At 39.4% G+C, this 16,861-nt stretch overlaps 1 protein-coding gene across 1 annotated transcript in view; it reads right to left on the bottom strand.

Annotated features, from left to right (window-relative positions):
- Nucleotides 1–8,209: 8,209 nt before the first annotated feature.
- Nucleotides 8,210–16,861, bottom strand: part of SUGCT (succinyl-CoA:glutarate-CoA transferase) — a 1,111,985-nt gene continuing 1,103,333 nt past the window's right edge. The window contains exon 12 of the mRNA XM_053715817.1: nt 8,210–8,324. Coding sequence (XP_053571792.1) covers nt 8,210–8,324 — 115 coding nt within the window. The remainder of the gene's footprint in view (nt 8,325–16,861) is intronic.

Here is a 16,861-nt window from a genome sequence, read left to right as displayed (position 1 = left end):
GGGAGAATTGGATGGCATATCCTAGCAATAACCACAAAAGTCATTAAACACTTTATTATTGATGAAAAAAACGAGTACTGCGCCTTTAAGAAATAAAAAAGTGCACACTTTTTTTCCATATCTGCTTGATAAGTTAACCAACCTTCAATTTAAATTACATATATCCTATATTGCAGTCGGATATTGCACCACAAGCAAGGGACAAAATTAACCTCCTAAACGAGTAAATTAACACAAAACTGTTAAGGAAATAACTTAGACAAACCCCTGCACCTCGCCACAGCTCTGCTGTGGCGCCTACCTGCCCCCAGGGATCTGACAAACGATTCAATAGCACTCCGGTAGACAATCACTCAGTCTGGGCTCATCCAGAGCTGAAGCCTGCTGCCTTCTAGACAAAATGAACTGTGCATTAGAGGAGTAAAAATTAGGCCCCGCCCATCATGGGCAATATATTCTCAGCCTAAACAACCGCATGTAAAGCGGTTAGAAACAGTCATGTGGATTAGCATTCATAATATCTATGATAATAGTAATGTGAACCCCCAGCACAACGTACAACAACCAGCCATATAACCTTTTTTGCAATAAAAAAACGTTAGGCTGCCCCAGTGTCATAACCATGCTGCCATAATTTCTTAGCTGCATTTAGCCCTGATAAAAGAAAAATACACAGGATTTCATTAATACCCTTTCTATGTCTTATATGCTTACCCCTTCCCTATTTGGGAACTATGTCAGCCAGTTCTGATATATCACAGTCTCCTCAGAAATAAATGACTGAACATACCGCATGAAACCGTTACCCACACTGAAGATTTCTCTAGCAACTCTGTGGGAACCAACATGGATCTTAGTGACATCTGCTAAGATCATCAACCTCAGGACAGCAATCTTCTTCTATATGCTGCCTGAGGAAAATAGTACTCACAGGTACCATTTAAAATAAAAAACTTCTTGATTGAAGAAACTAAAAACTATCATTTTAACACCTCTTTCACTTTACCTCTTCCTATTACTAGCATAGGCAAAGAGAATGACTGGAGGTGGAGGGGAAGGGAGGAGCTATATATACAGCTCTGCTGTGGTGCTCTTTGCCACTTCCTGTTAACAGGAGGATAATATCCCACAACCCACAAGTAAGGATGAAATCCATGGACTCATCGTATCTTGTAGAAGAAAAGACTTTACGCAAATTGTGTAAGTTAATTTGCGTTACGGCCACAAAAGTGTGCAGTACAGCTTTTTTGACAAGACTCGTAATAGCAGCGGTAGTGAAAAAGCAGTGCTATAACCCATAACGCTGGTTTTTCACTCATAACGCAAAACTCGTAATCTAGCCGTATGTTTCTTATATAGCAAGTGTATGTTTTAATTGTTTGTGCAATAGCCTGAGGAAACAGCCCTGCATTGGCTGAGAAACGCGTCACTTTTATTAAAGTTTATTTTTTACCTATACACTTGCTGCTGTTTGGATTGCATCTTTTATCTTCCAAATATTTTGGGAATTTTTTTGTGTGACCTATTTGACCCTTGGAATCAGTCAGCTGGGCGGCTGAGATGCTCCAGCCTGCTTGTATTGCACCTGGAGGTGCTTTGGAATATGTAAGTATGCTTTTTCCACATTACACACATTGTTGTATCAAACTATGCTGGGCTATATTGGCTCTATTTCCCTCTGCATAGGAATACCTTGGAATCAACAAGTGGGGATCCTTCTCTGAATACTTGGCTGCTCATTTCCAGTTAGCTGGGCAACTGTGAGGTTCCAGTCTGCTCGTTTGCACTGCTGGTGCTTTTTGTTTGTGAGTAGCCTCTTTTTTCATCTGTATCCATATTGTATATATGCTAGTAGGCCATTAGGCACCTCTGTGTTTTCTATTCTAGATCTTTGAGCCCTTATAACCATTTTTTATTAGATGGTGTTATTATGAGTGTAAGTGTACTTTGTAATGTTTTTTTGATGTGTTTGGACACATTTCAGTTTACCGACACAGCTCTAAAGTCGCTGTAATCATTCTAGCGTAAATCACAATTGCACTCACGTGATCGCATTTTCTTTTAACTCACAATACGAGTGCCATTTAACCTGTACGCAAACAATCACAAAAACCCAATATCGCTTGTGCGCACACTTGTAATCTGGCCCAAAATATTTCGTTTTTATGTCCTATACACATTCTTTTCAAGGACATTTTAAACTTTCTGCTTAGATCATGCTGGTTATAATTACTTATGTTATTAGACAAATAGCAGCACTGCTCCTCCCTTACCAAACACCGTACTAGATAGAGTTCCTTATCATAATTATAAAGACAAGCAGGAACATCCATAATTTACCAAAAGCTAGAGACACAAGTGTTTTTGGTACAACATACGTTTTGTCATTTCAATGGAATTGTGTTCAGATGTTTTCCTCTTACTTTTACTGGTATAATCTGTCATGATCAAACCACTTAGTGTTCCCAAAAGGGTTAGTATAAAAAGACTCACCACCAGACATCATTAGAGAGTTTGTACCAAGGTATTTATGCAAAAAAAAAAAAAAGATTTTAAATGGATTCTATATTTAATTAGAGTAGGACTTCTGTTAAATGGGCAGAGGAGCTTACATTTTTTAGACAAAATGTGGTACCAAAAGCTACTGTATTCACATAAGTTTATGGAAATGGCACAGGTCACATCACTTATTGTTTGTAAAACTGCGACAGAATTTAGGGATTTATTTTGTAGAGGCCAATAAAAATGGAAATGGTGCTTGGGCAGTAATTGTATTATTTAGCTTTTCAATATGTAGTAGAGACTCTTGTCATCATTAGCAGATAACCAAATACACTGCCCCTATTTTTTACCATTAGTTGTGAGACTATTGATTTCACAGTATATAGATCCTTGCTTATACAACACTAATAAAGATTCTAAGCTTTGGTCATAGACAAGCAGTGGTAATACACTTCACTTTCCCCACACCATATGGTAGTTTCATTACAGGCATGGGTAGACAAAATGCCACATTGCCCATCAGTGAACCCCACTTTGTGACATAGTTGCTTTCTGCAAATTTCACATTGTTACTCACCAACCTCATTTATAATACAATTGCAACTGTAGGCTTAGTCTAATAGGATATTAGTAGCATTAGTAATAAAGAGATCCAGATATGAATAAAAGTGTATATTAACTATATACACTACATTATGACAGTGGTTGAGCAGGCATATCTATAATTTGTATTGCCAATTATATAAATAGTGTGAGCAATGATGGGCAGTTAATTTGCTTAAAGGGATATGAAACTCAAAAATGTTCTTTTGTGATTAAGACAGAGCATACAAATAATACATTTTTTTTTACTTCTATCAAATTTGCTTTGTTCCCTTGTTATTCTTTGTTGAAGAGATACCTTGGTATCTGGAACACTACATGGCAGGAAATAGTGCTGCCATCTAGTGCTCCAGACATGTGCACACTTTTAAGCTCATGTCCCTGCTTTCAACAAAAGATACAAAAAGAACAACAAAAAATTGATAACAGAAGTAAATTAAAAAGTTGTTTAAAATTGCATGCTTTATGCTATATCAGAATCATGAGAGAAGAATTCTGAGTTCTGTGTCCCTTTAAGGGAACATAAACACCTTGTAAACACAAGACATTTCTGTAGCCTTGCAATAAATTAAGCCCATCTGTCTTTTTGAAGGATAAGGGCATGTGCCAGACTTGCTAGTAGAGTAGACAAGGCCTGTCACTGTCATTTCCTAGCAAAATTTGCTCTTCTGCTGAGACCAATTATAGACAGTAGCTGGGCTAAGCTTGTGAGGTCTGTAAAGCTACACTTGCCACTGAGTTGGTCTCTCTGCATCCAGGAACAGTAGAACTTAAAAAATATACGACCAGGCACAAAGTCTAAACAAAGGGTGCATCTCAAGTTAAAACTCAGCCTTAATTATATGCAAACATATAAAACTACAGACAAACACCGGCTGCAAGCAGAGCCCCCGTCTGACATACTTCACTGGACAGATAGCTCAGCATGCTAAGGCACTGTGGCTGAGCTCTGTAGCAACCCAAGGGTTGCAGGTTCGATCCCCGGCAAGGTCCACTCAGCCTTTCAGCCTTCCGAGGTCGATAAAATGAGCAGCGCCTTGGGACCCTTATGGGTGATTAGCCGTGCTTTACAAGTACCCAATACAATACAATACGCGGTAATCTCACACGTTGTAAATTAGTTATACAGCTTTATTAAAAATATTGTCCTACAGATATTATTACTGTATTTCTACATATTGCATATGTATTATTACTTGGTCAATAAATAGGGGTAGATTTATCATACCCCGGGCGGACATAATTTGCTATAGCCCTGCATCAGGTATTTAATATTGCACAAGCAGTTCTGGTGAACTGCTTGTGCAATGCCGCCCCCCGCTAGCAGGGGGTGTCAATCAAACCGATTGTATGTGATAGTTACATTTAGAATTATATATAGTTGAACCTAAAATATAAATGGAGGTTACAAAAAAACAAAAAACAAAAAAAACTTTATATAGATGTCATTGTAAAAGCAAAATGATGTAAAGTGATTGACAGACACGATCAGTTACATATGACAAAACCCATTTTGTGAACCACTTTTAAATATTCTGTACATTATTTAACGCTAAAATGCAATCCTTAAATTATAAAACAGGTGCAAATTTTTACTACAACTTGAGTTTCAATTTACTTTTCGATAACCCTGGGCAAATCGCATGATCTGTGTGTGCTGCACATGGTAAACGTTTAGGAAGTGTATAAGCAAAACAAAAAAGAAATATAAAAATATAAAGTTGATATTTTCCATGTAAAATAAAGCTTTAAAAAGGAACAAAAGCAAATCAATAACATCATCAAACAAACAATATGAAGAATGTAAAAAAAATGCAAATTTGATTATATATATATATATATATATATATATATATATATATATATATATATATATATATATATATATATATATATATATATTGGACACCTTTTAAAAAAAAGATTTATCTGAATTATGAAAGAGTTTGGGCTCGCTTCCATTAAGCCGTTAAAAATGGAGCCGTAAGCTACCAAAGCGGCCGACAGTTAAAAGTAATTTATGGCTCCATTTTAGTACCAGGTTTCCACTGAAGAGGTTTCCGCTTTGCGTACGGTCGCTCTTTCTGTGTAGGTGTAAGTTAGCATTGTGTTAACGCTTCCACCCAATGCCGGATTTCTAAAACATTAATAGGTTACTATGGTAACCTGACCTTACACTACACTCAATCACATATACAGAGCCGCATACAAGTGCGGCACGTATATATTTTCCCTGTCGCTCGCTGTTAAAATCAAATCAAACACCTAACGCATGCGCAATATCTACCTCTCAACCGCAACCCCCCTACGGCAATAACTAATGTATTAACCCCTAATCTGCCAACTCAAATATTGCAAAGTATCTATTTAAACTATTAACCCTTAATCCCCCATGCCCCCATATCGCAATTAATGTAATAAATCTATTAACCCCTAAACTGCCAACCCCCACAACGCAATTAGCCTAATTAAGCTATTAACCTTTAATCCACCATGCCCCAGAACGCAATCTAGCCTTTTAAACTATTAACCCCTAAACCGTCATGCCCCATATCACAAATAACTAATCACTAAGCCCCATAACCAAACACCCCCTAAATTAATCCCATCACATAAATTAAAATAAGCATAAAATACAATTAAAATAAGAAACCTAACATTACTTTAAAAATAAAAAAACAAAGTTTAAATTAATCTAAAATTAAAAAAATAAGTCTAACATTACATAAAATAATAAACCAAATTAACAAAAATAAAAAAAATAGACAATCCCTATGAGAAAAAAAAAGCATCCCCTAATCTAATACTAAACTACCAATAGCCCTTAAAAAGGCATTTTGTAGGGCATTGCCCTAAGTTACACAGCTCTTTTACCTTTTAAAAGAAACTAAGTTCCCCCTAACAGTAAACCCCCCCCACCCACCAAACCCCCAAAAATAAAAAACCCTAACACTAAAAAAATCTAAACTACCCATTGCCCCTAAAGGGGCATTTGTATGGGCATTGCCCTTAAAAGGGTATTCAGCTCTTTTACAATTGCCCAAAATCCCTAATCTAAAAAAATAACCCCCCCCCCCAAAAAAAAAAAAAAAATGAAAGAAAAAACCTAAATCTAACCCCCACATAGGTACTCACGGTTCCTGAAGTCCGGCGGAGAAAGTCCTCTTCCAGGCGGCGGTGAAGTCTTCTTGGAGCCGGCAACATCTTCCATCTTCATTCAGTACCAAGCCAGCACGGAGCAGACATGACCATGGGACTGAAGACTGATGACCGCGGAACTAAAGACCAGCGACTGCGGAGCCAAGGAGCATGGAGGATCCTCTTCGTACGATCACCGCCATTCAAATCAGCCAATAGGATTTCAGTAGCTCTCATCCTATTGAGACACCATATTTAAATGTGTAACTTGCATTCAATATTCAGTGTACGGCGGTGATCGCACAAAGAGGATCTTCCACGCTCCTTGGCTCCGTGGTCATCGGTCTTCAGTTCCGCGGTCATCTCTGCTCCGCGCCGGCTTGGTCCTGGATGAAGATGGAATATGTCGCCAGCTCCAAGAAGACTTCACCGCCGACTGGAAGAGGACTTTCTCCGCCAGACTTCAGGAACCATGAGTACCTATCTGGGGGTTAGACTTAGGTTTTTTTTAATTTTTTGGGGGGGTTTATTTTTTAGATTAGGGATTTTGGGCAATTGTAAAAGAGCTGAAAGCCCTTTAAAGGGCAGTAAATAAAACTTAATGCCCTTTTAAGGGCATTGCCCATACAAATGCCCCTTTAGGAGCAATGGGTAGTTTAGGATTTTTTAGTGTTAGGTTTTTTATTTTGGGGGGGTTTGGTGGGTGGGGGGTTTTACTGTTAAGGTGAACTTCATTTTTTTAAAGGTAAAAGAGCTGTTTAACTTAGGGCAATGCCCTACAAAAGGCCCTTTTAAGGGCTATTGGTAGTTTAGTATTAGATTAGAGGGTGTTTTTATTTTGGGGGGGCTTTTTATTTTCATAGGGATTAGGTATAATTTTTTATTTTTGATAATTTGGTTTATTATCTTATGTAATGTTAGACTTTTTTATGTTTTGTAATTTTAGATAAATTAAAAAATTTTATTTTTAAAGTAATGTTAGGTTTTTTATTTTATTTGTAATTTAGGAATATTTTAATTTATGTAAGGGGGTTAATTTAGGAGGTGTTAGGTTAGGGCGCTTAGTGATTAGTTATTTTTGATAAGGGGGCATGGCAGCTTAGGGGTTAATAAATTAAATGGCAAGATTGTGTTGTGGGGCATGGCAGATTAGGGGTTAATAGTTTAACTTTCTAGTTTGCATTGTGGGGCATGGCAGTTTAGAGGTTAATACATTTATTATAAGTTGCGATGTGGGGGGATGGCGGATAGAGGGGTTTTGACGTGTCGGGTTAGATTTCAATGGGAAAAAGATCTCAAAAAGCACCTATTTCCTGTTTTACACCTAGTTGAGCTAGGTGTCATTTTTGTTACTGTATCGGCACCCTCCGACAGTGTATTAACGGTTTGCGTGGGCATTGGAAACCGGGTATAATTTAAAGATAAGCGGCTTCTGATACTTTGTATGGGACACGATAATGTTTTCGGCAGCCGGAGACCGGACGGCATATTTATCGGTTTGCAAGTGCACGCAAACCGAATTACGGCTCAATGGAAACTAGCCCATTGTCGCGGGGGTTATGTTCCTTTAAAGATAAAATCTTGACTTCCATGTCCTTTTAAAAACTGACTTTCTTCCACCTGTGCATCCAACCACACAAAAGTTAGGTAGTTTGGAAGGTGTTGGATACACTGACTCAGTTTAGTCAATTTTTTAAAATGTATGAGTCTTATTTGAGATTAATGCTATGTGGTTAAGAAATTCCAGGCAGAGAAAGACATGTTCACAAACAGTAAAGGTGAAGTCTGAAGGCAGAACAGAGAGGTAAGTGCTCAAGGTGAGTTTTTATATGGATAAACTTTTTCAGCAAATACCTTGCAGTCAGCATTATGATAATGGAGAACTAAACACTTTTATTGTAACACAAGGAGATTTAGTTATTACACAAACAAGTAGCAAATCATTATTAGCTGTAATAATAATTTGTCAAAGCCTGACCTGAGGTTCAGAAAATACTTCTTTTATACTGTTGATTGGACCATATGGCACACCACTGCCTTCAAAGAGTTGCAGCCATTCAGTGGTTGTTTTTTCTGAGAACCTAGGAACAAACAAAGATTGTGGTTTGAAGAATTTTTATTTTTTTTAATTCCAAAGGATGTAAAGCACCACCGCTCTGGTTTATTCCCAGGCAGCCAATATTAAAACAAAAATGCAACACGGAAATACAAAAAGCTTAAGCCTCCAGGCAAAGAACATGGTTAAAGAGCCTTGTAATTCTATCTGATTGTCTTAATATAAGACGCAAACCAAAATTATCAGCAATTTCATATATGGTCAGTAGATTTCCTCAAGGGTCTTTTGTTCTCTAATGATCATCACATTTTGTAAAACAAAAGCATTAACATTCTACGAAGGGATAAAAAAAAAAAATGAAACTGCTCAAGTTTTGATCTGAAAAATCTGATACGAAGCAGTCCTGACTTTTTCCTGCCTATCGTATGTGAAACATATGTCGGAACTAACAACCGCAACTGTTAGATAACTAAATGATGTTCAAGTTTATTAGTAATGTAATTTTGAAACATGGATTTGAGGGTCATAGGGGCATGTACTACAATACTTTCTACATATCCAGCATATTGGCAGACGTCTTACTATCACTTGATGAAAGCTGTTCACAGCATATTCATTAAAAAAAATCATCTGTTAAATGTTGGGTTTTCAGTGAGCAATAATATCCCTCTATCAGCATATGTAGCTGATGTAACCTCTTGATATGGGAAAGCAGGAAACAATATTGTATGATTAGGGTCTATGAAGTATGGTATACAGCCAAAACCCTGTTATATAATAATCTTTTTCCTGTTTGTGATAGTATAAGTTGAAAATTTAAAAAAAAGGAAGGGAAAAAAGAAAGAAACATACAATTGTTGGCAAATTAACACTCAAATTGATACGGCTGAAAAACCTTTAATGGAGTTAATATTTTATCATAAAAAAGAGAACTGATTTCCTGATCTGATACATACAGCAAAACTGAAAAATATAAACTGCTTGGATTGTTGCAAATTTTATGATAATCTATATATGCGTTTTCATGCCTATTTAAAACACAAGCAACAGTGGCCTTTGACACATATTTTACACATATGAAAGTCTATTGTAAACCAGCAAAAAAGAAACTAGCTATTTGCATGAAAACCATAAAAATGTAATCTTATATGCAAACCTTGTAAAATGTCAAATTGGTGTAGAGAAATCAGTATTATAGAAACTTTAAAGGGACAGTTGAAACTGTAATGTCTGTTGTCTTCTATAGAATAATGTCAGCCAATTATAAACATTTTCAACATTTTTAAGGCAAATTGTTTTTTAATAGCCAAACTGCAACCACCACTCATCTTATTTAAACTATCCGATTCAGTCAAGGCTTTCAATGGTCATTATGTTAGTATTAAATGCATTGTTTTGCAGTTGCTATCTACTGAAGCCAATTAAGGAAAGATATATAGCAGAGGTACCTTTGAGATGCCAGCAGTTTGTGCATTTCTAGTTCTGAGAATTAGAAAATCCACAATTTTTAAAGCTAAATTACATACAAGAGGGGTACAATTTACATATGAGAAGTATATTGCAGTTTTTTACTACACATAACTAAACATTTTATATGGCACACTCCAATGGCACATATAAATGTATGGCTATTAAGCACGCAAATAATAATATATTTCCTAAAAATGTCCAGGAGCGTAGGGTTAGATTAAGGAAAGGTTGTATAGTACTCTCTTTCTACAGTTCTTTCCTCCAGTGGACTCTTTTGAATTGTGGCCACCTTAATTGACTACCCATAAGATGTCCCTAAAACACACATTTTTAGTTTTGCTTTTTACTGGGGTCACACAATCTAAAACAGAGGGCATCATGTGGTCCTTGGGTCACCAATTGACCTGCCCTGTACTAAACAATGACAACTCTAAAATAACATGTTCATGTTTCTGATTTATTGAAAGACTATCTTTGATTTATGGTGCAAGCTTTTTCAACAAGTGATACTCGATATATATATATATATATATATATATATATATATATATATATATATATATATATATACAGTATCTCGTAAACGTGAGTACAACCCTCACATTTTTGTAAATATTTTATTATATCTTTTCATGTGACAACACTGAATAAATGACACTTTGCTACAATGTAAAGTAGTGAGTGTACAGCCTGTATAACAGTGTAAATCTGCTGTGCCCTCAAAATAACTCAACACACAGCCATTAATGTCTAAACCATTGGCAACAAAAGTGAGTAACCCCAATTAGCCATTTTCCCTCCCCAGTGTCATGTGACTCGTTGGTGTTACAAGGTCTCAGATGTGAATGGGGAGCAGGTGTGTTAAATTTGGTGCTATTGGTCTCATACTCTCTCATACTGGTTACTGGAAGTTGAACATAGCAACTCATGGCACAGAACTCTCTGAGGATCTGAAAAAAAAGAATTGTTGCTCTACATAAAGATGGCATAGGCCAGTGCTTCCCAACCGCGGTCTTCAAGTACCCCCAACAGGCCTTGTTTTCATTATAGCTGAACCAGTGCACAGGTGAAGTAATCAGCTGATCAGTCACCATGGTTACTAACCTGCTCTCATCCATCAGCTGATTATTTCACCTGTGCACTGGTTCAGCTATAATGAAAACCAGGACTGTTGGGGGTACTTGAGGACCATGTGTTACGGTACCAACAGTGTACCAAGGGTTAGTACCAGGGAACAATGTCCTGCATAGGGAATCAGCAATTCACAACCCAGCCAGTTTCAGGTTTAAAACAGAATATCTGCTTTATTTGAAGGCAGCACACAGATTTATACACCCTGGCTTCAGGTTACAAAGGGCATTGGTTTAACAGTAAAGCAAACATATGAACAATGCATCAAACCTCTAACAATTGTCTATTGACAGGTAAAACAGATTAACATATTAAGTTAATTAACTAGGGAAGAATGTTTACTCAGACAATCTGATGTTGGGCAGTCTAGTTAACATAATTACACAAAACACAATCAGTTTACCCAGACAGACTCCTGAGACACAATCAGATCTGAAACATACATGATAGAATACATCTTATTAGAGAATATAGGAACAGTTCTTATTAGCTATAAAGTCTTTTATGCCCACTTGGCTTATAGAGTCACAATTGCTCCCACAAGGGGCACTCACACCCTGTACCCATCCTGTATTTATGGATACAGGGTGACATAGACATAAGACAGAGTTATGAAAGTACATGGGGTGTCCAGCATATAACATTCCATATTTCCATGCAGTCTCTGGGTATCCTTAAGCCCATGTACCTCCAGCCCAAAGAATGTTCCATAACAGGCCCTCCAATGTACAGTGGCGAGATTGGTTTTGTCACATCTCTCCCCTTTTCCAAACAGACTAACAGGGTATCTGACCTCCTGCCGGTCAGTGCCCTGGTTAGTCCAGCAACCCACCCATAAAACACAATTAGTAGTACAGCCCACCCACAATAAATGGTTACTACACCTGAGTACGGGGAAAACTTGTCCAGGTACCTCACCACAGCTGTGTGGGGGACTGGTACGCTGAATTGGTGGGTTGCGAGGTGGGCAGAGACCAGCTGTACTCTGCCCGGGTGCCAGCACTACCATGGAAGTAGCCTGGTGGGAGCCTGGTTGCTGGAGGGGGAGACCGACTGTCTCCCCTTTGGATACATAGCTGTGCTGCTGGAGGGGGAGACCAATCGTCTCCCCTTTGGCTAAACAGCCGTGTTGCTGGGGGACAGGACCAACTGTCCCTACCCCTTGTAACGCAGCCTGCCGCTGGGGAATGGAGTCTGGGCTCCCAAAGTCAGGCTCTGCAAAGGACTCCCATAACAAGCCAGGACCATCAAACTCCTCTCCCTCTGGTTTGTCATGCTCGGCTGTCCAGGGTATATAATGTGCCATATACCACCAGAGCGCCTGGTAGGCATGTCAGTTTGCTGGGACAATCCATCTGGATTCCCGTTATGAGAGAGAATTCCTGTCCATACAAACAAGGGTTCAAATTCCTCAGTGCCCAGACCAGGGCCAAACAGTCCTTCAAAATCCCATCAGCTTCTTTACGAGTTTTCTGTACCTGCTCTTTATAGGTATCCACAATCCCTTCATACTGACATAGGGTGCCCTTGAGTTGCTGCACCTCACTATGAGCCAGCGTCAGCTTCTCCTCCAGTGTCACTAAGTTTGTCTTTAATGTTTCATGTCCCACTCTCAAGCTGGTGTTTTCTGCAGTCTGTCGGTGCAGCTTGTCTAGCAGAGATTCACGTTCTAAACGTGCTTTTTCCTCTGCGCTCCTCTTCTCCTTCATCAGCGCATTGTAACGGGACCTCCACATATCAATAGCGGATAGAGATTTACTGAGCTCATCGTCCTGGGGCTTAGCAGCAGGTGGGTCAGTCTCTGCTGCATGGATCTGGGCACGGGTAGTCACAGAGTTAACATCAGCGGGACCCATAGGAGCGTAGGCAGAAACAAGGGGGGCTAAGTCATTTCCAAGAAGAACATCAGCAGGTAAGTCCTTCTTGACCCCCACATTCACAGGTCTAGCGCCCACTCCCCAATCCAAATGTACCCTGGCAACAGGTAGGCTGAACACATCGCCCCCTGCTACCCTCACAGCCACAGTGTCTCCAGTGTACTGTTTCTCAGACACCAAGTTCTTTTGAAGCAAGGTCATGGTAGCACCAGTATCCCGTAGACCACTGACCTTCTTCCCATTCACTTTAACCAGTTGCCGGTTATTCCGGTGGGCAGCTTGCACAAGGTCTGCCTCATGTAGGATGCTCCAGCATTCTTGCGCCTCTACGTAGCGGGCCGCAGGCTGAGGATTACGTGGGATTCCGCCGGCGGGTCTTCTCCAGGACTGCGCTTGGTTCGCTGCGTTTAGGGGACACTCTGGTCTTTTGTGCCCTAGTTGCTTACATCTAAAGCACCGAATAGGTTGTGAGTAGCACCGCAAATTGAACAGGGCTCTCTGAGGGTAGTTCGTGGCCGGAGGCCGTGTGGTATAGCGGTGCGCCGGGGTTTGGTAACTGGCAGCTGCTGGGGTGACTGGGGGTCTGTACTCCCCTCTAGCAGGGGGCTTAGTGGTAGCAGTGTCCAGTGTGCGGGCATCCGTATACTCATCTGCCAAGAGAGCCGCTTCCTGCAGGGTGGAGGGTTTACGGTCCCGAACCCACTCTCGAACTCCTGCGGGTAACTTGTCGAAGCAATGTTCCAACAGGAATAGCTGCAGCACCTCTTCCCCAGATATGGCTTGGCACCCCGCTATCCAGTGAGCTGCTGTGCGGTGCACCTTACATGCCCACTCAAGGTAGGAATCTCCAGCTAATTTAACAGTGTCTCTGAACCGCCTCCGGTATGCCTCCGGTGTAACCGCATACCTGGAGAGCAGAGCCTCTTTTACAGTATTATAATCCCTGACTTCCTCATCTGGAATGGCCCGAAAAGCCTCTCTGGCCCGGCCGGATAATTTTCCAGATAATATCGTGACCCAGTCCTCTGCGGGTACCTTGTGTAGTGCACATTGCCTCTCAAAATCCGCAAGGTACCCATCAATCTCTCCTTCTGTTTCCAGGAAGTTTTTAAAAGCTGCAAAATTTACTTTTCTCTTTTCCATCTTAGTCAGTATTGTAATAATCCCCCTCTTCCTGAGGTTACTGGCTTGTGTAGTTGCTCTTCTGGGCGATAAGGTTCATTCCGTCGCTGCCACCAATGTTACGGTACCAACAGTGTACCAAGGGTTAGTACCAGGGAACAATGTCCTGCATAGGGAATCAGCAATTCACAACCCAGCCAGTTTCAGGTTTAAAACAGAATATCTGCTTTATTTGAAGGCAGCACACAGATTTATACACCCTGGCTTCAGGTTACAAAGGGCATTGGTTTAACAGTAAAGCAAACATATGAACAATGCATCAAACCTCTAACAATTGTCTATTGACAGGTAAAACAGATTAACATATTAAGTTAATTAACTAGGGAAGAATGTTTACTCAGACAATCTGATGTTGGGCAGTCTAGTTAACATAATTACACAAAACACAATCAGTTTACCCAGACAGACTCCTGAGACACAATCAGATCTGAAACATACATGATAGAATACATCTTATTAGAGAATATAGGAACAGTTCTTATTAGCTATAAAGTCTTTTATGCCCACTTGGCTTATAGAGTCACAATTGCTCCCACAAGGGGCACTCACACCCTGTACCCATTCGTTATTTATGGATACAGGGTGACATAGACATAAGACAGAGTTATGAAAGTACATGGGGTGTCCAGCATATAACATTCCATATTTCCATGCAGTCTCTGGGTATCCTTAAGCCCATGTACCTCCAGCCCAAAGAATGTTCCATAACAGGCCCTCCAATGTACAGTGGCGAGATTGGTTTTGTCACACCATGGTTGGGAATTACTGGCCTAGGCTATAAGAAGACCGTACAGCAGTTTCACAGGACAGGTTCCACTCATAACAGGCCTTGCCATGGTCGACCAAAGAATTTGAGTGCACATGCTCAGCTTCATATCCAGAGGTTATCTTTGGGAAATATATATGAGTGCTGCCAGCATTGCTGCAGAGGTTGAAGGGGTGGGGGGGTCAGCCTGTCAGTGCTCAGACCATACACCGCACACTGCATTAAATTGGTCTGCATGGCTGTCGTCCCAGAAGGAAGCCTCTTCTAAAGATGATGCACAAGAAAGCCCGCAAACAGTTTGCTGAAGACAAGCAGACTAAGGACATGGATTACTGGAACCATGTCATGTGGTCCAATGAGACCAATATAAACTTATGTGGTTCACATGGTGTCAAGCGTGTGTGGAGGCAACCAGGTGAGGAGTACAAAGACAAGTGTGTCCTGCCTACAGTCAAGCACAGTGATCAAAGTGTCATGGTCTGGGCCTGCATGAGTGCTGCCGGCACTGGGGAGCTACAGTTCATTGAGGGAACCATAAATGCCAACATGTACTGTGACATACTGAAGCAGAGCATGATCCCCTCTCTTTTGAAGACTGGGCCGCAGGGCAGTATACCAACATGATAACGACCCCAAACACACTTACAAGACAACCACTGCCTTGAAAAAGAAGCTGAGGGTAAAGGTAATGGACTTGTCAAGCATGTCTCCAGACCTAACCCCTATGAAGCATCTGTGGGGCATCTTCAAATGGAAGGTGGGGGGGAGTGCAAAGTCTCTAACATCCACCAGCCCGTGATGTCATCATGGAGGAGTGGAAGAGGACTCTAGTGGCAACCTGTGAAGCTCTGGTGAAGTCCATGCACAAGAGGGTTAAGGCAGTGGTGGAAAATAATGGTGGCCACACAAAATATTGACACTTTGGGCCCAATTTGGACATTTCCACATAGGGGTGTACTCACTTTTGTTGCTAACAGTTTAGACATTAATGGATGTGTGTTGAGTTATTTTGAGGGGACATCAAATGTACACTGTTATACAGGCTGTACCCTCACTATTTTACATTGTAGCAAAGTGTAATTTCTTCAGTGTTGTCACATGAAAAGATATAATATAATATTTACAAAAACATGAGGGGTATACTCACTTTTGTGAGATACTGTATATATATATATATATATATATATATATATATATATATATATATATAATGAATAAAAGGCAGCACTCACTGGTCCTTTACATGTGCAATTTATTTTGTGACGTTTCGGGGACTGATACGGTCCCCGAAACGTCACAAAATAAATTGCACATGTAAAGGACCAGTGAGTGCTGCCTTTTATTCATTATACTATTCAACCTCTGCATGCACCCTGGCAGATTGACCTAGGAAGTGAGAGGGCTCTCCAGTTGCTCATATTTGATTTATATATATATATATATATATATATATACTGTTTAAAAAATACAATTTACACCAAATAAAAATACAAAAATACAAATATCCATGAATGTGAAGTATTTTATGATGGAAACAAGGATTAGAGGTCTATATGGTGAATATTGGTATGGTCGTAAGTCAAGGAAAATGTGGAAGTTACTTTACAGGTGAAAATATGAGTCAAAATGTATTAAACGGGTTTGATACAAAAAGTATTAGGTTTCTGAAAGCATCAATTTTGATGAATTAATAAGAGAGAAAGGTATTGAATTCCACATAATAAAATAATTTTGTCAGTATATTTATAAGAATCTTAGCAGTACTCTCCAAATAATATGTGAGTATATGGCAGGGTTATAACTGAATATATTTAACAATCTTTCTTTAAACTGAACCCACAATCAAATATGCATATACTAAGACAATAAAATAAATATAAATACCTGAATTCTTTATTATTAGTAAATATCTATGAACATATTGAAATATATATATTTGTAAGAATCAGAATATGAATCAATATTATACGCATTTAAAAACTATTCAAATATGCTATGCAAAATTCATAAAAGTCTACCCTTAAAATTAGCCTTACTCACAATAGCCTTTCATTCAATTAACACGAGATTAAAGTATAAACCACTGAACAATTTTTAACAGTGCTTAGTAAACAATAGGATAATATATATATATAT

Source organism: Bombina bombina, chromosome 5 (genome assembly GCF_027579735.1).
Source record: "Bombina bombina isolate aBomBom1 chromosome 5, aBomBom1.pri, whole genome shotgun sequence".
Taxonomy (NCBI): domain Eukaryota; kingdom Metazoa; phylum Chordata; class Amphibia; order Anura; family Bombinatoridae; genus Bombina; species Bombina bombina.
Note: the sequence above shows the minus strand (reverse complement) of the source record. Positions and strands in the feature narration are given on the sequence as shown.